The 23418-nt window shown below is 42.1% G+C and overlaps 2 protein-coding genes across 2 annotated transcripts in view; both read right to left on the bottom strand.

Annotated features, from left to right (window-relative positions):
- The window catches only part of nsmfa (NMDA receptor synaptonuclear signaling and neuronal migration factor a), a 37215-nt gene extending 22361 nt beyond the window's left edge, over nt 1-14854 (bottom strand). Inside the window, 4 exon segments of the mRNA XM_061698442.1 lie at nt 1456-1528; nt 2223-3125; nt 3361-3422; nt 14715-14854. Of these exon segments, the coding sequence (XP_061554426.1) occupies nt 1456-1528; nt 2223-3125; nt 3361-3422; nt 14715-14785 (1109 nt within the window). The 5' untranslated portion in view covers nt 14786-14854.
- Nucleotides 3368-23418, bottom strand: part of pnpla7a (patatin-like phospholipase domain containing 7a) — a 55485-nt gene continuing 35434 nt past the window's right edge. Inside the window, exon 37 of the transcript XR_009769912.1 lies at nt 3368-3422. The gene's annotated coding sequence lies outside the window, so the exon portion shown is untranslated. The remainder of the gene's footprint in view (nt 3423-23418) is intronic.

Consider the following 23418-nt stretch of genomic DNA (forward strand, 5'->3'; position numbering starts at 1 on the left):
ACTATTCTATTGACCTAATCAATTTCTTCATGATCCCTCAGCATTAAGAAGAGCAGCGGTTGTGTTAGTTGGACTTAGCGAGTGACCGGAGGACAGTTGAGCAGTATGAAATGTTTAGGCTTGGTTATGTTAAAAGCATAATGTTCAATTAGTACTGTTTGTTGTTACATTTTTATCTACATGATATTGATTATTGTATGCTTATTTATTGGAATGTTTTTATTTTTAGGAAAAGGTGCGTCCCAATTAGAATATTATGCGCACACACACACAAATATGTATTATATATATATATATATATATATATATACACACACATATATATATCCATATATATATATATATACACACACACACACACACACACATATATATATATATATATATATATATATATATATATACACACAGGCATATACAAGAAATTTTAATGTAACACAATTTTTAATTGTTAGGTAGGATTTGACCTGAGAAAGTACTTTTTTCGCAATATTCTAATTGCACCTGTATTTTTTTTTTTTCACCTAATAAAGGTTTTAACTTTCCCTTGTGTCTGGACAAATAATCATTCTGATCATTAAAATGATCAAATATAAAATATTGAGGCAAGTGAACATGTGGTACACTGTGAATATTTCAGCTTTTTATATTGACTTGAGATGACTTGTGATTGTTAATATACATCCTGTATATGTAGCTCGCGACATAGCACAGATACAGTATACTGTGCACGCTTAGCACAGACTGTATCTTCGTCTATGGTCAGTTTGTTAGCTGCAAGTCAAGAGGGCAGCCCAAGGATGAAGGTTAAATGGCTAAGGAGAAATAGCAGTTAAGAAACTACAAAATCATACAAGTAGGGTATAAATACTCACGATATCCTGCGTTGTTTGTCCCGGTTTTAATTAGTATGCAAGAAGAGGAAGAAAGAAAAATAGTCATCAAAGTGCATTAAGTCTACTGTATAAAGAAACAGACAGAAAGAGAAAGACAGCACATGTAGAAACAGGAACAATTATAGTATGACCCACCCCTCAAAAAGAGTCAAAACCATTTGATGATTATATGATTAGACCATTTGCTCGTAACATGTATTTAAACGACAATAAAACATATGTAATAGTATATTAAAAAAATGAAAACTATAAAGGAATACAAAATTTATTCCTTGCGTGTCAAACTATCAAATCAAACCCTACAATATAATCATAATATCCTTTCAAATGACATATCCACTGTGATGCATTGCATTCCTTGGCCAAGCTTTAAGGACCTGTGTTCTGATATTATTGCTTGCTAAAATTAAAGTCGCTGGCAAGCAGAGTGGGACAGCCATCTAAAAAAATGGCCTATAAAAATGGCATGGTGGTAATGTGAGGCTGTAGTCAGTATCATAACATTTACATTAGGCTGGAGCACGAGCGTGATGTATGCATGTTTATGTGCGCTTAGAACACTCACGCCTGCATGGTGGTGGTAGCGGTTTGAAAGGTGAACATATTTTCCTTGGGGAACCAGTTAGCATCGTCTGCAATAAGAGAGAAAAATGGTACAAAATGAAGGAGGAGAAAAAAAATAAAGTTTTAAGAGATGCAGTATGTTTGAAATATGAATGCACAAAAGCGCCACCAGCACTTCACAGTCCACCACTCCACGAATGGAGAGAGAGGAGACACACAGGAAGAGAGAGCAGCAAAAAAAAAAATGTCATTAAAAAAAATTAAAGGAGACAGAAAGTCAGAAATATACAGGCCAACAGCAAACCCTCAGTGTTCATCAGACCAGTGAGGAAATAATGGTTTAGCGTAATAAAAAAAAAAAAAAAAAAAAAAAGTGTTAGCATTAGCACTAGCATTTGTTATTAGCAATGTTGTACCCGATTTGACTAGACAAGCACTATTAGCCTCTGTTAAGTGGACATGACTATTCTCAGCTTTGACTTGGATTTATTTAGCCTTTGTTTGCTGTACGTTCGGGTATGATATGAATGAGTTACCACAATGAGTTGTGGTTTTACACTAGTCGCTGCAGGACACGGCCCCTATGCCCAGTGGATCGCAGAGGTTTACTGTATTCCATGCGTGAAGAAGGTTTTCAAAAGCTATTTCTTCTCCGGTCTGAAGCACATAGCCCGCGACGGGTTCTTATGAAGTCCTGCCCACACCGGGCAATGATTTGTATTTTCATGCCTCTCGTCTTCCGTGTGTCCCCTGCCCCCTCACCTCTCTCCAGCCCAGTCATTCGGTCCACACTCCACATCCTCTCTAGGCGTCGGCGCTACTTGCCTGGCTCTCGGGAAGCACTTTCTAGGTCCAGCGATCCCTGGCTCCGAGAGGGGACGGCACCGCAGGACTCACAGGCCAGCCCGCCGCATTCCGCTTCCGCTTTACCACCGTCTCCCCAGCTGCGGATGTTGTGGGCGCTGACAGAGGTCTGCAAGGGGGGTTGAACCAGGTGATGGTGGTGGTGGGAGTGGTGGTGTACCGCATGGTGGGAGTGAGACCCCGAGACGATCGCGGCTTGCTGGTTAGCGGTTCCGCTCGGCCCGCAGGCTCCGCCGCTGCTTGAGGGTCCCGTGTGGTGGTGGTTGCCGTGGTGATGGTGTGCGCCGCCGCAGCTGCCGGTGCCACGGCCGCTCCCGGTTTGGTGGTACTGGGTCGGAGACGAGGAGGAGGACGAAGGGGAAGTGGAGGGCTGGATTAAGGTAGCGTGACCACCTACACTGCTACTTTTGGGTCCCACTCCTCCACTCCCAGACCTCTCCTTTAAGACATCCAGTTCTAGGCTTTCCTTGCTGCCCCGGCCGCCACTCATCAGCATACCGTGCTGGGTGGTGATTGTATAGACACGAGCAGGCTGCAGAGTGCACTCTACGCCCTTCTGCTTGTCCTCCTCCACTGAGAAGCTGCGTTCGAGGGATAACCGCACCGGCTTACTGGAAACGGTGATGGACGGAGGTGGTTGATGGTGCAAAGCCAAAGAAGTTTTCACCACGATGTCCTCCGGGCTATCCTTGGAGTCCTTGGTGTTGTCGGAGCACAGATGAAGGTGGTTGCCGTTGGGGCCGGCGGTCCCAGTTGGCGACTCTGGGTCGGGACCCACCAAGGTTTCACACAGGAGATGAGCTAAAGTTTCAAAAAAAGGAAAGGTAGACGATCACTAAAGAGCCGACATACACATCCGATATCATGTATGCCGAGGTGCTGAAAACAAGTTGAGGATGACAAAGCAAAATCACTTCTGCGGAAGTGAAGGTGATCACAGCCTTGCATTGCTATTGACGGCATAATGAAGGGGAATGGATGGACGAGCGCAGTGGAGAAGGAAATGACGGAACGTCAGGAGGGCAAAGGCGCTGACCTGATCCGTTTCGGTTATCAGGGTGTGTGTGGGACAGGTACTCTCCAAATGCTCGTGCTGCTCTGTGGACACGGACACACACACACACACACATACATAAAGCCATCAATTTATGGGTGTGTTGGAAGGCTGGGTGAGAAACATGTAAGCAAAAGGGGAGAAAAAGAGAGAAGGGCAAGCTGAGTCCAAATTACAAATTGAACTGTCTCCTTTGTAGGCTTACGCCACCCACAGATTAAGATACAGCTGTTTTATCTGTATATTTCAGGCGGCCTCAGTGAGAGTGAGAAAGAGAGAGAGGGGGAGAGCAGAGGAGGACACAGGGTGAATGGTTTCAGGTAGACAACATTTCAAAGCATAGAACCATTAATATTTTCTTCTTCCGTGTTCTACTTTCTCCAAAACTCCCCAGTTGCAAATGAGGAGACAGTGTTAAAACAATATAGAACAAGTGCAAAGCCCATTTCTCACCGCTTTGCAGGATGGCTATAGCTGAGTCTGCCACACTGGCATCATACCATAGAAGCAACACACCATGCAACTTTTTTTTTAACAAAGAAGACAAATGTGACAAAGAGACGTATCTAAGCATTATCTGCAAAGATGCAAGATAAATTGCCTCCTTACTCAATCAAAAGCCATGTCATTTTTTAAAATTGTGTTTTATGTTGTCTTCCCACTCCCCTCTTACATCCTGACAAGGAAGGTCTCGGGTGGCCAATCAACAGACAGCAGCTCGTCTACTTTCAATCTACACAGTTAAACTGTAGCACATTGCTGCAATTGGGTGCTAAAAGGTGGAAGGGTTTAGGTCGGATATTTCGGGACCTCGACAATTGGAAAAATGCTGAACTGAATTGTTCTGATCAGTTGAAAAGTTTGTGCTTCGCTGTCATTTTAGAAAGGGTCTCAATAATGACGCGTTGGGCTTACCTAAATGAGACACATTTTGTATTTTGAGTGATGAAACTGCTATGCAGAATGATAAAAATGAGCGGAAGAACAGACGAAGACACATCGCACCAATGGGAAATGTACAACTGGAATAATTACAGGCACAACAGCCCATTATTGTGTCGGGGAAGGAAAAGAGGAAATGAGAAAAGTGGGTATGACTCTGACTCTATTAATATTAATTAATACCGCGAGCGACTCTCAAGAGATAACGCCCTCTGATTACATTCTTTGATGGCAAAAAAAAATAAATAGTTAAACCATGTCCATAAAACGAAGCAGCCTGGGCCAAGGAGCTTGCCTAAATTTTGATGAGGATTTAGACCAAGGTGCAGATTTTTGTTGGCATTTTATTAACCAATCATTAATACAGTCATATTTATTGACCAAGTACATACAGTGTTTCCCAACCTTTATTGAGCCTAGGTACAGTATACATAAATATAAATGCAATTAAATTTTACGTATATAGCGTCATATCACATCACAAGTTGTCTCAGGGTTCTTTACACATGGAGTAAGTCTTGACCCACACTCCGTACTTATTCAAAGACCGACTGAACCCTGCATGAGCAAGCACTAGCCCACAGAAGCGAGGAAAAACTCCTGCTAAGGGGGAAACCTCAAGCAGACCCGACACTCAGTAAGAGCGGCTGTCTGCCTCGACAGGTTGGGTTGAGGGAGTGACGGAGGAGAGGAGCAGTAGGCAGAGAGGGAGAACGAGAAGGCGATAGCGAGAGTGATAAGAATTTCAGCTGGGACGAGGAAGTACAGCAGCAGCGACTGCTTCGTCCGTTCAATGTCCTACACTCGGAACAGGAAGACAGAAGTAGAAAACGGTCATGTCGTAGCTGTCCATTCAACGTCCGACACTCGAAGCAGTAAACTAAGAAGTAGGAATTGGGACTACAAGTCATCTCGGCCAATAAGCTTTATCGAAGATGAAAGATTTAAGTTCAGCCTTAAACAGTGAGAGTGTCGGCTTTTCGGACCAAACCTGGTAACTGTAAGTTCTACCTCACGTTTTTCTTCTTTCTCCTGAACTGTTGTTAAAGGCACGATCTAAAATGTATTCCGTTTGTATTGATGCCCCCTGGACTATAACCTGACGTGTTCTCAGCTATAAGAATGCAACACAAGCGAATATCTGATGCTCTCATCTTTTCCTTCACTCCCAAACATTACAAATTCTGATTAAATGCATTTTGAGTCCTCTAATCTCCTGGTTGTCTGTTCTCTCACTCTCTTACGCTCCTCTGCATTCCTCAAGGGACAAAGTGAGTGAACAAAGCTGCTTTGCATGATTAAATTAACCGCCCTTAAAGATGAACTAAAAGTGAACTCATATAACAAGTCAAATACACATTTTCGAGACGAGAACAAACGTTTTCAAACGCTTCAGGGACTCGAAGAGAAGTTCCCTCCAGTATCGTAACTTAATACCGGAGGAAAACTCTTCAAATGCCGACAGTTACATTTCGTGGTAGTGACCCAATTCTAGATCGTAGATCGGAATCATCTTGAACTGATTGATTTAGGGGGAGGGGGGGGGGGGGGGGGGGGTGGACAAATAGATGGATATATTGTAGCCACCAAATCTGAATTGGGCAGCCTTAGAGAATTCATGTGAGTAACTCGGGTGTTTATCCTCACCGGCGAGGTTCCGCAGCAAACCAGACTCCTCTCAGTGCTAGGATGTTAACCCTTTTCAGAGATTTGACGTGGTGCAACCAATCAGCTCCAACACAACCCCACACTAAAAATAGGACATCGTGCAATGTCTCTGCAATCCCAAACGTCGTGAAGGAACGTTTCTTGTGTAAGCGTGTGTTCTTACGAGGACTGCTTGGTCTTAAAATGAAGGTAGAAGAAGAAAGGGGAGACTGGTCACTGTAGATGTGAATCATACCCAGTTCTCAGGTAAGAGTTAGAATAGGGTTAAGGGTGAGGAGTACTTGGCAATGTTGTCACAAAGTAGCAGTATTGAAGTGTTTGCAACACGCAAGCGGACCCCGTTCGAGGATCTTCTCGACGAACGCGGCAGCCGCTTTAATCAGCAGGTGTCCCTCTGAAGTTCCACGCTCGTGTTGTATTATTCAGCAAGTGAGTTGATTGGAATCAGCAAACAATGGCGCCAAACACTCGCCATTATCATGCATTATATGACAGGAAATGCAGATTGAAACAGAGCCAGCAAAGCGCCTCTCAGTGCTTCCATTAAAACCAATTCTTGTTCGGTTTCTCCATGATGAGAAGTGGAAGGAAGTGTTTGACAGGCGATTTGGAATGAAATCCATTCTGAGAGCTCGAACACAAAGTGTTAGCACTAAGCAGCCAATGATTATTGGGGGGGAATAAATAAATGGTGCGGCGTGTGCTTTGAAATGGTCGGGTCTATATGACTTTAATCTTGTAATATTACAACTTTGTTTTCATAATTTTAAAAAAAATTTTTTTTTTATTTTTTTTCCCCTAATTTGACATCTTCAAAAATATTACAAAACGTTACAGTACAACTTTAATACACTAACATTACAACTTTTCTCGAATATTACTTTATTCTCGTAATATCATCGTTTTATTGTTGCAATTTTCATCTTAATTATAGCTAACATAACTTTTTCGAAATGAGAAATCTCATATGATGTCCCTCCCTTTAATTCACATACATTTTTAAATAAAAGTAATTGAAAAGTAATAAATGTTCCTGATTATACAGCATCAACACTTTATTCACATTATATCATGAAGATTTATATTGTAATATTTGAAGTTTATTCACCAGCTTGACTTTTACTTTGTAATTTTCCTTTTTTGTCTTGGAAAAATAAGACCTTATGTCTCATTACAATAAAACTTCATTCTTGTTGTATAATGCCTTTTTTCCTTGCATTATGGAATTATTGTCATTACTTTAGGACTTTTTATTACAAAATGTTCTTTTCTTTTCTTTTTAGCGTGGCCCCAATAAGCCTTCGTACAACATTGAGTGACACCTTGGCTAAAATTCTTCATTCTGGTAACTGGTAATTCCCGTTTGTCTGGCCACTTGTTGCGAGGCAGAATTTGTGTAGCTCAAACCACCTTTGAGCTGGGATTGGCTACACCTCACTATAACGTAGACAAGCAGCAGATGGTGATGCAGTCTATGCACTGGAACCCCACCCCCCAAAAAAAAAATCATTATCTTGTATCATTAAATCCAAAATGTCAAACAAAGTCAGAATTTCCTTTAGGCAGTTTTTCTTGTCTTGCGCCTTTCATCCCGGCTCGTTTTTTTATTTATTTATTTATTTTAATTGGGTTGCCAATTTTATCGAGCATCTAGAAGACATATTGGGTAGAGGCTTTTTAAGTCATGTTTGCTGCCTTCAATACAGTTTAACTGTTCTTCTTGTGTTGTGCCTTTGACAACGCAACACAATGTAATGTTTTCTGCCTTTGCGTTTGACAATTATACACAGTATTCAGTAAATATATACATGTACACATACTCAGTACACATATAATGGATAATGAGGTGATATCTCAGTTACACGTACACATCAGCAGGTCGACTCAGAAGGACACTTACGATAAATGATGCCGCCATGGGCACCAAGTCGTCACATTATCGACTCGCATGTGATTGTCTCCTGGCTATTCCCAGTGCTATTTAACACAGTGACCATATATCTTGAGAGGACAGGAGCCTTGTGGTTTAAAAACACTTCCTGGCAGGGTTCCCAATGGTTTGAATACCATCAGGCCTAATGTCCCTCCAGGCGTCTCGCCGCTGTAAACAATGGGCTGCCAAGCAAACAGATGCCTCACTTGCAGTGCTCCTGATTGAATCTCCTCATCCTCTCAGATGTACTAATTGAATTAGATTTCCTACCAATATGCGCAGCTTTGCAGCAGAAAAATGTTTAGAGGCCTGCAGTGTGGGCTTTTTTTTTTTAACGTGATCATAAGCAAAGTGCGCGATGTGGAAGCTGACTAAAACGTCAACAACACTCGATGACTGAATCAACGATCAACTCCAACTACTACACGCATTTTAGACATGGAGGGGTTTGACTCCAGCTACCTTAGCCATATTGATGCAAATATTTATCTAAATCAAGAAGGTACATGTTATGATATAGGTCAGTCATTTACATTTTTTTCTGGTCCAACGAGAAACTTATAATTGCGAAGTTGATTATTATAATTGTGGCACTGCAATGTTTCACGATTTAACTTAAATGTGTGTTATGTGTTAATACTGGTTTTATGGTGATAGTTTGACCCAATAACTCTATTTTCATTATTTCCAAAGGAAAATTAGTTTCCAAGTCTACAAAACTTGAGAGCATCCAAGAACAGATTGTGCTCAACCTTATCAGTTATATTGGCACTAATCGAATTGGATCAATCGACTGGGGGTCCTGCCTTGACAGAGGCCAAAAAGCACTACAATGACAAAAGGTGTTAGCAAAATCTCTAATCGGAATGAGTATACTTGAGTTACGATACTTGCAATAAAACTCCACTGTCCCAATAAAATGAAAAAGTCACTCACTCATTCAGACAGCATATTTCATGGTGAAACATTGACACTCGGTCTACAAAGAGGAGGAGGAACACAGATGGAGAAGATGTGATGGTGAAATTGTTACTCAATTGAGGATACTTTACTAAGAATCAGGAATCCAAAAGTGTAACCAGCATTGTTGATGTAAAACCGGTCCTCCTGACTTCAGAGGGTTCCTTTTCCTTTGCGTCAATGCGTATAAATATCAGGTTAAGAAAAAAAAAAATCATTATGTAACCAAGTAGAGTGGCTCGTGACAAAAGACAACCGCACCTGTCGACCATCCTGGATACAATAAGGATATTTAATTTGCATCCATGTGTAAAACCCTTTCATCTGTCACGCCCTCACAGCGCTAACCCCTTGTCCGACGGCCTCGGGGCGTGACTGCATCGGGCCTCCTCCCTCCTCTCTGGCGGGGTGAGCGCCATCAAAGCTTTTACAATCTATGTGACGGCACTGGAGAGCCTCCATTGAACGCTCTCACCGGCTCATTGTGTCTCATGAGCTGCTGGAAGTGAGAGCGTGACCTGTTTCATAACCAGCCATCCATAAACTGAAGACGTACTCTCTTTGCCACCGAGCAGCTCTTTCTTGCTACGGTGTTTTCAAAAACACACACCAGATCTGACTAGTCTTATTTTCCTATGCCGTTTCTTATTAAATAGCAGGGTTTGCTCCCCTCGTCTTTATGTTCGGCTCAGACATCTTAATTTATAATTGTAGCAAAGGTTTGCTGGTCAGATGTCGTTACTAACACCAACCACGGTTTCCGCAGTGGGTCTATCTCGCCTTTGGTCATCCAAAACCAACTCAGAAGGCAGCACGTTTGTTGTCTGTATCCTCACACTACAGCGATATGCTCAGTTTTAGAATTAATTAGGTAATATCATTTTTTTTTTGTGTATTTCATAAGATGTTAGTTGGGACTTTCTAGCCACACACGCGACCATCCTACTCTGCTTGAGTGCAGTTTGACGTCATACCCCGTCATACCTGGGTATCTGATAGATCTGTATTTCCTCAAATACCGGACATCCCTCTTATGCTGTGTCTCAATTAGTCGCTAGGTGGAACGTCCACTTCGAGTGGGGTACACGCATAACGACAATCGGGCCAAATTTGAGACTGTTCCCTCCCATGCGATTAAAGTCGGCAAATGCCCAATTGTCAGATGTCTGCAAGCTTATCCTGATCTATTATTCTGTGGTGTGGGATGTCTTAAGAGTGCTTTTTACACCAGCTCAGAAACAGGTGTGGCCGACAATCGTAGAGTGGATATACAAAGTCTGCACACCCTAGGTTTTTGCGATAGAAAAAGAACGAGATAAATCATTTCAAACTTGTTTTTATTTCATTAATGCCACCTGTAACCTGCACAACTAAAGTGAAATTAATTTTCAAAAATCGTTTTTCAAAAAGGCGATGTAAAAAATAAACTGAGATAACCTGGTTGCACAAGTATGCACACCCTCATAACTGGGATGTGGCTGTGTTCAAAATTAAATCACATTCAAACTCAAGTTCAATGAGTGAACACACACCTGCCACCATTTAAAGTGCCGCTGATTAACTCCAAATAAATTGCAGTTGTTCTAGTAGGTTTTTCCTGATTTTTTATTTTTATTTTGCTTTCTAGCAGAAGCCTGAAGTTTTGTTTTTTTGGAGCCAAAACTGACTGCTATTTTGAACTTTTCAAAATTCTTTCCACTTCCACTAAGGCCCCAGTTCCAGCAGAAGAAAAGCAGCCCCAAAGCATGATGTGCCACCACCATGCTTCACAGTAGGTATGGTGTTCTTTTGGTGAAGAGCAGTGGAGTTTGCACAAACTACATTATAACAGCAGTAACAATCCCCATTTTTTTACCGCGGCATGTGTGGGGTCCCTCACATTTAAAAACAATTTGTTAGATCCTCTTGTGTGCCCCACTTCGGATAAATAGTCGCTTCTCTTATTCCATCAGGGGAAATAAAATAGGGTCATTAAGTAATTATAGCGGTAGCTTGGCTTATAAGTTATGAGCACTCGCTTTGTCGATGTGTACCGAACCAAATTGTGTGTGTGTGTGTGTGTGTGTGAGAGAGAGAGAGAGAGAGAGAGAGAGAGAGAGAGAGAGATTTGGCCTAAAGACACTTAATAAAACCAGTTTATTATTCTAGTCTATATTATTAGTCTATTATTATGCTTTTATAATTAGACTTTACAGTGGTAGTTTTCTTTATTAAAATGCAACAAAAAATGGTGTGCTTTTTGGGTGGGGGCTTAATGTCATTGAAATTTCAATGGCGAAAATAGATTTGAATAGACTAACCCTATGAAGAGTAAATTGAGTTACAACCTTGGCCAAGGAAGAAAATTAAACTCGCAAGTCAAGGTAGCACCGCATCTCATTTCCGAGACTGTTCTAACAATACATGGATAATATAAGAAGAAGAAGAATCATCATCTTTTATGATCACGAACACGCATGCATGCACACGAAATTTGTTCTCTGCATTTAACCCATCACAGTGAACACATAGACATGTTAGTGGAACACACTGGAGAATTAACTGCTGAACCAATGCATTGCGAACCAAGACAGCAGCACCTACCGAGCTGCTCAATATTCAATATTTACTCCTGCACAGTTGTGAAGATCGTCTTCTGTTTTGTGGAATAGTGTTCCAACAGACTGGCTGGTGGTTGCTCCACACTGTTGTGCGTTCATGTTATTGTTAGGGGAGCTATGTGGCTTATTTCTTATTCATATTCATTTTTTCTGCTCGACTTGACATGAATTCTAAAATACCGGCGTCATTGTTTAGTATTCCAACACATAAAATAAAGGTCTCGCACTACAGCAGTTGAGTAAATAAACGCCCCGAGCCACTGTTTGCGGAAATAGAGAATTGTGTGCAACCGACTATTGTTATTATTTGTTTCATCCTTTATATTTGATCTTCTGGAGAACTTGGAAAGTGTCATTGGGTATTACTAAGGGATCTTATGAACAAAATACTGTATAGATTACTGTTGAAAAAAAGAAATCTTCATCCCCACCCAAAATCTATGTCAAAGTGCATTTCCGCGCTCTCGCCTGTTCATAACGTAACTTTCGATATCCCGGTGTCCTGGCCGGTTACTCAAAATGAAAAGTCGGTGGTGCTTGGCCAACCTTCCTTACTTCAAACCAGTGTGGAATGACGGTTGAGTGTAGCAGCACTGATCGAATACTGAAGATGTGCAGAAAGATCATTTGAGCCTGCCCTTCTAAAAGAACACATTGAGGAAAGGGAGCACGAAGATGAAACCCTGCATTACACAGTATATTCACCGAGATGATGGTTTGCTTGACGGTGTGTGCCTGTGCAGTTAAAATTTGGCGAAAAGCACTTTGGCATGCTGGCTTGTACATTTGCAGGGTCATGTGCCGGTGAGTAGCTAATAAATATTGGATGGGATTGAGCAGCGTTTCCTATCAGCCGGAGCCAAGGTCCATAGCGCTATTAACGCACCGAAATTCAACCGAGCCGTACGGCCGACTACTTATTAGGGAGGATTTTATTACAAGACTTTTTAATTAGGGACAGCGTGTTCGACTGGGGACAACGAATTATGTCCTTGAATTTGGCTAACCATGAAATATTATTACAGTTCAAGAAAGTATTCCAAGCAATATACAGTAAAGTGGTGCCTTGAGAAATTAATTTTATTTGTTCCGTGACCACGCTCATAGCTCAAAACACTCACATCTCAAATTATTCTTCCCCATTCAAATTAATAGAATTGCCATTAATCCGTTCCACCATCCCCCAAAAACAAAACAAACTGGGACTCTTGTACTTTATACTTTATAAAAGCGTACAGTAATAACAATTTAATGGAACGTAAAAAATTAAACAGTTTTGCCACTTTTTTTTTTTGTTGCTTTAATTCAATGGGCATTGTGCTGCTCCTTCTGTTGTGCGCGCCTTTCCCACCTGGGGCAGTATAGTAAAGACATAGAGACACATACGGAGAAGGGTGCCACAACTGACTCAGTAAACTGCAGGAATATTAGTCATTTTTCGCAAATGATAACAAATGTATGCCTGTGAGTATTTTTATGTCGGTCTACGTGTGTAGCTTCACTGTTTGTTTTCAAATATCGGTTGTGTAAATGTTGTTGTTAGCATTATGCTAGATGATCAACCAGCACATAAACAATGAACAGTTTGCTTCGTTCAGTGCGCAAGAAGAGGCGAGAGTTTTTGCAGGACAACTCGTGGCTGCTTCAACAACGCCCTGAGCATCTGACAGTTCCTGGCCAAGAAGAACATCGCCATGCTGGAGCAACCTCCCGACTCACCCGACCTGGCTCCAGACTCACCGATTTTGACGTGAAATGGAAGCAACCTCAAAGTCACGCTGTTGCCAGACAAAAATAGAATAAGAACTGCATGGTTGTGTTGAGTGGAATGTTATTCACCAAAATAAAAATTACAAGACTACAACCGCAATGTAGTTAGGCTACCATATAGGCTGACCATTAGCCTCCCTGCTTCTATTTTCTACAGTGTTCATGGTTCACCGACTTGGGACTCTGCTACATCCCATAATTTTTGGTGGATCGTATCTACGAACACAGAAATACGTAGTCCCCTCACATGTAGGAAAGGAGAGCTACATTTACGGTTGCACGTTTCAGCTGCTAAATGAGATTCAATTGAGATGTTCAGTTCTTGCTGGTGGGTCTGGAACATATCATATTGACTGTACTACTTTCTGGCAGTCCGGATGCCCTGTGGCACCATGCTGCCTCTCACAGGTCACGTTCGGTACTACGACAGACATACGGTTTCAGAAAGGGACTGGATTGTCGTGGATCTATTGTTATTCGTGTGGTGTGCTGTGTCGGCCACCTCGAGTCCACCGCATACTACAAAAGAGCAGTAAGCAGCAATTGGTTTATTTCCCCCTGTCACGTGTGGGCTCTTGATGATGAAGATGTTGAAAACCATTACCTGTACACCCCGAAGGTAGAAGGTCCACATACATGGCAATGGCGTACTATTTGTACCACAGGAGAGTTATTGTAAAATCTACTTATTAACCAACTGGGGTACACTAGAGTCCAGTTGAGGAACAGAAATGGCCTTCTCCTGCCACCTTCCTAACAATGCAGGCTTCCCACTCAGGCCAGTGTAGCCACTCGCCACTCTGTATGAGAAGCACATCTCCTCTCAAGGTGGCACACATACAAACGCAGCACCGCATGCAAACAAGGCCGCGCGAGGTTCAAAGACGACAGAGGAGGAGGAAGGCGGATGACGTAACAGCACATCGGCCCACACTCGTGATGCCAAGTCAAGGTCATTCATTGATCGAATTGGAATCACACGGCACCACGCAGATGAGATGCTGCATGCATTTATAAAAATGTAAAACATGAATAAATAATCCACATTAGCTTGTATGGTCCCTCAAGACTGAACTGTATGGACTCCTGGCAAAGTGTCCGCTTTGCCAGATTGGAGTGAGAAAGATTGCTGATCACTTCCTGATTAGTTGACTGATTGATAGATTGATTGACTGATTGACGTCATTTTGTTTAAAGGGCAACCCCCTCCAAAAACAAAGTCATGCTGTTTTTACAGTGCAGCCCCCTGCATGACTTTCATTGCACAATGACGCTTCATTCACAAACACAGAAGCCCGGAGACTCCCCAACATGTCCTGCGTTGAACTCCCTTACGCGCAAGAAGCATTTTGCTGCGCCATTTCACACGGGACAAGGACACAATGAAGCTCATCCATGTCACGTCATTCAAATATAAACATATACACGTAAAGGAAGAGGGAGCTAAGCATGCCGTCCCTCACCTAACTTTTGCTGCGACGGACGATATCGCGTCGTTTCTCAAATTCCTCCTTTTGGACACGGCGGTTCCCATGCTGGCATGGAAACGACGCAGACGGAAAGCAGATCATTCCCACCACTAATTAAAAAAAAAAAAATTTAAAAAAGAAAAAAAGCACACACTCGGTCTCGGTCTCTCTGTTTCTCGTGGCTGGATGAAGGGAATGCGACAAAAGAGGAAATCCGCCAGCAGCAAAAAAAAAAAAAAAAAAAAAAAAGGGAGCACGTGCGGCGGAGACCGCGTGGAAATACACGCATGGAGTCCTCCTCACTCTCTGCTCTGTGTCTCATTGAAGTGGACGTGCACCGACAGAGCGAGCGAGCGAGCGAGAGAGAGAGAGAGAGAGAGAGAGAGAGAGAGAGAGAGAGAGAAAGAGAGAGAGAGAGAGCGCGTGGAGAAATCATCACAGCATCAGCAGCAGCACAGTGAGGAGGGGTGCGTGGAAGTGGGATGTGATGGACGCGAGCAACGTGTGGACTGTTCATCACTCGGGGGCTGCAGTGTGTAATGTATCATTACAGTGGACGCTGCTTGATTTGATTTGTTTTCATATTGTGAAATGATTTTTGAGTGATTTTTTTTTTACACTTTAACTGTCATACAAGTGCGGAAAGAAGTTACTGCTATGTAATACAACTACCCATCCATCCTTTTTCCATACCGCTTATCCTGGAGCCGACCGCACTTGACTCGCACGGCTCCTCAGTACTGTGGGGCCGAAGTGCTAACCAGTTACCCACCGTGCCGCCCGTAATAAAAACTAAAGTACAACTATTCACCCTTTGATGCTATAGAAGTACCAAACTAAGAAAGAAGTAAAAAGTGTAAAAATAAGTTGTAAGTATGAACAAAACAAAAAAATGTATCACTTATGTGCACTCGCCAGTAACAGATAAATGTGCAGGGGTGGTTGGTACCTGCACATCGGAAGTTAAGCTCTCCACATACTCGAAAAAGTCCTTTTAAATCTGCCTTTTGAAGCCTATATACATAAACACCCCATCCCTGTTCTCCCCATGCTTGCGTGGTTTTGTCCGAGTACTTCAGCTTGCAATCACTTTCGGTCCGATGAAGACTCAAAATGTTCCATGGGCGTGAATGTGAGCGTGAATCCTTGTTTGGGAATGCCCTCCGATTGACTGGCGACCAGTCCACGGCGTACTCCGCTTCCCACCCAAAGTCAGCTGAGATAGGCCACCTCAGCTCACCTGTGACCTTAATGAGGATAAATCGTACAGAAAGTAAATGGATGGTAAGTTACTTTTCTGCTTTAATTTGCTGGAAAGGCATGGTAGCCCATCATTTTTACCCAGTGTATTTCCTAAGGATTAAAAAGAACTGCTGTGACCTCTAAGTGTAAGTCAGGTGAGGGAGGAGTGACAGATCAATCGTTTGAACTAGAAGCTTGGGGGCAGTTTTTACATTTGGTAAGAAAGAACACACACAAATGCAGACAGGCACACTCATCATGCAAGCAGATAACAGCCTGACAGGAGACAAATTGCGTCGGAACGGACGATTAGCCTCTGATCGTCAAATCAATCACTCATTCAACCCGCGGGTCAATTTAACAGCATTGCAAATTCACAAGATGTCCTTGGGCGTCTTATATTTTGGTATGTGCACAGCATGCGCGCGTGCACACACACGCGCAAGACACACATACACACACGCGCATACAGTAGAACATCAGAGATTTAAAAAAAAATAAATAAATAAATAAATAAAAATCAATAAGCATAGCACAACTGGGTTGGTGTGGCCAGTAAAGTAATAAAAAATTCCAGGCGACTTTGACCGAGACTGTGCGAGAGTGTGTGCCGATGGACTGTAGATGAGGAAATCACAGGGGAGGGATGAATGAGAGGGGAAAAGGCAAAGGAACAAAAAGAGAAGGAGGAAGGGAAATGTGAACGGGCACCAGGGGGACACAGCGGTGGGAGAGGACAGGTCATGTTTTCCTGCTTAAAAAAGGACGACGTGACAAACAGAGAAATGGAAGGGCCCTAAAGACATATTGGCCATAAAATCGCATCGGCCAAAGATGTTAGTGTTTCTTCTGACCCTGACGTTATGTCAGTGCTTGACTGATTGCAATACAGATCAATAGCGCAGCCCACAATGGTCACAAAAGAAGCCAGTCAGGAGTGGCTTTGTATTTATTTTTTTAAATTGTTTTTTGTGCAAACACTTTCAGCTTTGGGTTAGATCACGAACAACAAAACTGTGACTTGACACTTCTTCTTCATGTCCCTCCACGCCTCGTCTCTTACACACGGGGCTTCGGCGCCACCTTGTCCGCTCGCCTACGATGTTCTCCAGCTCTTCTATCGAGTGCATGTTGCCACTCTTTCATCTCCTTCTTCTTTCCTCCTCTTCTATTACTCATCTTTCAGTCACATCTTCCAACAGCGTCACCCTCCATGTCTTCCTTGCTCTGCCTCTTCCTCTTTTCCCTCCTGATAGTGTCCGCTTCATTGCTGTTCTGACAATTCTGGTGTCTGGTAGTCTCAGGATGTTCTGGCCAATTTCAACCATCGTTCTGCGACCATTTCTGTCAGCTTCCTCATTTTCGCTCTCTCTAGGACCTCTTTGTTTTTGATGTGGTCTGTGTATCTGATTTTCAGTATTTTTCTTAGGCATCGCTGATGGAAAACGCCCAATTTATCGGCAATTCTTACTGTGTTTTTCCAGGCTGACGTAGATCGCAGTCGGCAACACAATGGTGCTCTAATTTTCTTGTTTTGTTCTTGTTGGTTTCAACGCTTTTGATGTCAATGGAAAAACGTCTTCTCCTTTCCTCAGTCTGCAAACAACATCCTTTTCCACATCGCCTTTGCTATCGATTACACTGCCCAGGTCACTAAACCGATCTACAGTCTCAATTTATTGCTGTTCAATATTGATCTGTCGTGTCTGGTTTTGTAGTCGACCTGTTACACGCTGTTGTTGTCCCGCAATCACTTAACACTATTAACAATAGATTAATAATAATATTAAACTTGTTTTTTTCAAAAAAGGTTGGGACGGCTGTAATGTGCTAAATATATATATATATATATATATATATATATATATATATATTAATGACGTCATCGATTAATCCACTTCATTTCGAGTTTCATCACATTGTAGTCAACTACAAAATAATTTGAGTCGTTCAACCGTTGGAAGACGTTGTGCACGCTCATTATGGTGACAACACTAACCACTGTTATCGCTGATACCAGTCCATCGAACGTGAATATCAAATAAAACATGATGGCCTGTCTCGCCTGTACAACAAGGATCTTCAAAGATTTGTGCTCTATTTGTCACACTGACCGCAGCATGCTCCACTTAAAGCCCATCACTTTGTCACTAAAGCCCATTCTCATGACAGAGGCGAGCTGGAGATGAGGGACGACACAAAACGACGAGCATTTGCAAGGACAAGATGCAGATTAAAAAGGTGCAAGGGAGGTGTGTGTTAATGGGGGCAAGGAGGAGTGGCACAGCATTAGGCAGCTGATGTCTCGCGCGACTGAAACGCCACTGCATATCACCATAGAAGCGAGGGCACCGTGCAACGTTCACCTGCCTTGGCCGAGCGGGGCGGGGTCAGGCGAGACGGATGGCGGCAGTTAAGTGACACAAGCTAGGCATCGAAATCGAGTGCACTGGTAGAAGGAAAGATTCTCTTGGGCGGATGATTGATAGCGCAATCCGTGCACAGACAGGAAAGAGACTGTGTGTGTGTGCGTGTGTTTGTGCTACGAAATGTTTTTGAGTAAAATATTTTTGGAGCAAAGAGGCAATTCATTTGCTCTATGAATAATGACGACAAACAAACTAACCAATTTCAAGAGGGCCTTCGCACATGCTGGTTCTCTGGCTCTAATAAGCACACAATTATGCTTGTCCTATTGCATATATTCTTCCCAGAAACACACATTTCTTGTTCTACCCTGCTCTTTGTCCACACCTCCCAAGATAGTCCAGCTGCAGAAGAAAAATCTCAAACAAGGTCAGCCAGCAGACATTTATCCCCTCTGTGTTCGAGGACTCGTGCCAGCACATCAATTTCGCCGTAAGGAGGACGAGTGCATACAATTACAAAAGCAAGCCGAGATGGATAAACGGAGCGTGAAAACGTCCAAGAGGCAGGCAATAAGCAAGCTTGGTACGAAATAAAGTGCCATACAGGCAGATCCTTATCAAGACCTGGGAGTGGAGTGTGCACACACTTCATGTTTTGTGGAGCAGCTGCCAGCAGAAGCGAAAAAACAAGACCAATAAATGTGTGTACTTTATATTAACTTTGGAAGTAGGTTGGAGTCCTGGTGAGGGGGCCACTCTCTAATTACAATACATAGCCCTTGTGGTCACTGTATCTACCTGGACTGTCTTTTCATTTGCACTCAAATTCTTTATGACCACCCTATACAAATTCACTATGTCTGAATTTCCATATTTATAAAATTATGCAAAGAACATTACCGAAGGAGAGTTATTGCAGTATATTACGTAATAGGACGAACAATTCTGCATACTGTTCAAATGCACAACATAATCATTACTCCATAATCATCATTTTCAATATTTGTTATTTTAATGTATTTATGCCGTCAACCTTGTAATGGCGGGCGCAGTGGTAGCCTGATTCAAGAATGTACAGTATATGAGATTTCAACAGGCCATGGTCAAAAATATCTCTGTCTATGGATCAATTAGCCATTACACCAAGTTTGTTTGTAGTAAAGAAAGCAAGGCCATTAAATCAAATGAATCTGATCTCAAAAGTCAAAAATAAAACTCAGCAATCTATTGTGCAAACAAACAATTAAAACTGCGGATAGATTTGATTGGATAGTTTATGCATGGACAATAGTTTAGGTTTGTATTTTGTGCAATGTGCTTCCTGTACAAATGGATTCTCTTGCTTGCTATTTTTGTATTTCCTGTATCCACTATTGCTGCTGAAATAATGCAAATTTCCCAATTGTGGAACTAATAAAGGTTAACTTCTTTCATATTATAAATTTTGATTCTATGAATATACTTTTAACCTTATAGGCCCCTGTTTTCAGGTGACACATGCGGTGAGTTACTGATTCATTTCAGGTTTCGACGGCATTCTGTGTCGCTGTGTATTAATTTCTCTCCAGGCACTTATTAATTTGCGTGCTATTTTGCTGCTCAAAGTTGGTTACTCTCCACTTTAACGTGGTTCCAGCCAGACCTATGTGACAAGTGCACTGTATCAACCAAACACTTGTTTCTGTATTTTGCGATTACATCACCATAGCTTAGCAATTTGCATGGCTTCTCCATCTTTCTCCTGTTAATTAGTCCTCATCCTCCCTTCGTGATGACGATACTTGTCAGAAGTGGATCTTATTCGCTGCCACGGAGACCATGATTCGTGACTTATATTGCCTTGACACCAGACGTGAACCGAACTTTCAACTCCATGGCTCCGCATCGTGGCGCAAAATAGCGTGCACTAAGCATTCCCCGATAGTACACGAACAGCGGCAAGCATGGAGTTTGGCGGACTGTTCAATGTGGATAGCCTACATCTTCACTCAGTGCTCCTACTTGTCAAACAGCAACAAACAGATGAGGCTCAAACAAAAGAGTCAAATCGAGGTACTTCAGTCACTAAAGGTTCAATACCAAGTCCACTATCAAATTCACGGGAATGGAACAAACAGGAAGTAGAAACCTACCAAAATCAAAGGAGTACCAGTGCTAAACAAGCAACACTGCCCGGTCAGCCACATAACGACTGGTGGTCATTGCCTAGTGGCAGGACACAGAAACACTTGGACAGTACTTGGACAGTGTCAGTGTCTTTCTACTTTAAATAAGTCACGGTAACGTCCGGTGCATTCTACTTCTTCGCCTCTGACCAGCGGACGTGCATTCTCTACTGTCCGCAATTCTAATTAACATTGTATTTAATAGAGGTATAAATCTCCTGCTTGGGTGAAATTAAAAAAAGGGAGATAATATAATAATTGGAGTACAGAGTCGGTGCCATTGTCTAGCATGTCCAAAAAGCCTCATTCACTCCTCCACCTTCTCCCTGCAGATTGGGAGCACATCTTTCAGTATTTAATCATCGTAGACAGCTACCCTGAACTCCCTCTCACGATGGTGACTCATCTCTCTCTTCCGCTCTCTCTCCTCTGTGCTTGCCAAAAGTCGTCTGGATGGTAATTGTCATTCCGCCTGGGTAACGGGAATCCCCGCAGTCACGGAGTCCGTCCACGCCCAACCGGGTGACATTCAGCCGGCTGGAATAAACGAGCCTTGGAATCCCATGGTTGATGTGGGAGAATAAAAGGTCCTAATTCGTTGGCATGATGATTGTGTACACGTCGCGGAGAATTACAAAGAGCAGATGTCAGCTTGATACTGAATTTTAGAGTTATCACTTAGCTATTCCCTTATACCTGTAGTTCCTCCATCATACAATTTGATTGTTGATTTCAATTCTAAAAAAGACAAAGAATATACCTGAGAAGTTAAATTAAGTAAAGCGGGGTACACAAATACCAATTTCTTATGTCAAGACTAACCTGTAAGTGGCAACATGTTGCCACAGAGCATTCAGATAAATTATACTAAAAAAAAATTATAAATCCAGTTAAATACAGAATTAAAAACAAAAACAAAAAACAGAAGAAGCTAGGCTATCTGTACGCTTATATGAACGATAACGACATTGCGGTGGCAGTCCAAGCTTGAAAGGCACTCTGCGCGAAACCTCCCTTTGCTTGCATTTTTAATTAACAGTCGTGTATGGCCAAGCATTTGGCCACTTAATCTCTTTCAGTCTAAAATGTCCTCCCTTGTCAGTCACTTTACTTGCCACCACAAGTACTCCATCTGTGCATGATCGCTGACAGTGAAGCGAGAGATGGCCCTCTGGACTAAAAAGGCAGCCATTACTGTATCTCCTTTGTGATGCGGATGCTTCCGGACAAAAGCGAGCTCTGCTCTTCTAAAAAGCTCCTTCAGCGTTAAGGTCAAACAGGCACGTGTCCACGGTGGTATGTTTGGGATGGCAGTAGCTCTTAATTCACTCTGGCAGCTCCTGGCTGAATGGGAGGGTCAGGTGCGAACTGTGTGTTTATGTGGGTACGTCTAATGCATTTCATTCGACCACAGCCAATATCATTATAATCCATTTTACACGATTAACTGTACTTAATCAAATAATGTTCCGATTTAACATGATACCAAAGGCGGCAGCACTCAAAACGTAAAAACTAGACCATGACAAGACTCACTCAAGTACTCTCAGCAGAAAGCAGATTTCCACCAGCATTTCAAATGAGGGAACTGGGAGTAGTAACCTTTCACGGGTAAAAGTATTTCGGGGGCTTTTTTTCAAATGTTATGTATTGATAGCACCCACTTTGGTGTTGACGAGAGAGAAAAAAAATCGGGTGAGAAATGAACAAGTTATGACTTAATTTCAATGTCATTGCATTGCCTTTAATGGGAACATCGACCTCCCCAACATGGCCACCATGAAGGCACGTCGGGGAGCCGGGATGCTACTGCGTGGTGGTGTATCTAGTCTTCATATCTAGGGTGCACACCCTCTTATAACTCAGATGTAGCTGTGTTGAGAATTAACCAATCACATTCAAACTCATGTTAAATGGGAGTCAGCACATGCCTGCCATCATATAAAGTGTCTCTGACTAACCCAAAAAAAAAAATATATATATATATATTTTTTTTTTTTATAAAAAATATATATATATATATATATTTTTTTTTGTGTTGATTTCAATTATATATATATATTTTTTTTTTTTTTTTTGCTTTCTAGCAGAAGCCTGAAGGGTTTGTGCTAACACTGACCACTATTTTTAACTGTTCATAATTCCTTCCACCTTGACTAACGTCGCAGTTAGAGCTGAAGAAAAACAGCTCTCAAAATGCTTCGCTGTTGGTATGCTGTTCTTTTGGTGATGAGCATTTGCAGTGCTGTGTATGCCCCCAAACACATTCTCCCACGTGTATGGAAGATTTTGTTATAGTCCAATAAAACAAAAGTACATCTTTTTGGCCATAATTCCAAAAGGTATGTTTGGTGAAAAGTGAAAACACAAAACTGCTTATCACCAAAAGAACACCATACTGTACATACAGGGAAGCATGGTGATGGTAGCATCATGGTATAGGACTGCTTTTCGTCCACTGAAACTGGGGCCTTTGTCAAGTTAGAAAAGATGGACAAGAGAATTATGAACAGTTCTAACATAGCAGTCAGTGCACAGAACTTTCAGGCTTCTGCTAGAAAGCAAAACAAATTAATACAAAGAAAATGTCAGGAAAAGCCTACTACAACATCTGTGGAAAAAAAGATTTATCTCGGTTTCACTTTTTTATAGCACAAAAACCTGGCATTTAAACAGATGTTGTGCAGACGTTTTATATCAACCGTACATTAAAGCATTGGGCCACCTGACCATTATACCTACATGAAGAGAAAATGCAAGAGAAATTGGTTTTGTTCACCCTTTTTGCAACTACTACTCTTCTTCCACAATCAACAAGATTTTAGAGTGTCTTTCAGAACAAGCCCTTCCCCTGAGCCTGATCAATCAATTGATTAATAGTGTCGGGAGTTAATAGTGTACTCTCATGCCCTGACTGAAGAT

The sequence above is a fragment of the Phycodurus eques genome, chromosome 15 (genome assembly GCF_024500275.1).
Source record: "Phycodurus eques isolate BA_2022a chromosome 15, UOR_Pequ_1.1, whole genome shotgun sequence".
NCBI lineage: Eukaryota > Metazoa > Chordata > Actinopteri > Syngnathiformes > Syngnathidae > Phycodurus > Phycodurus eques.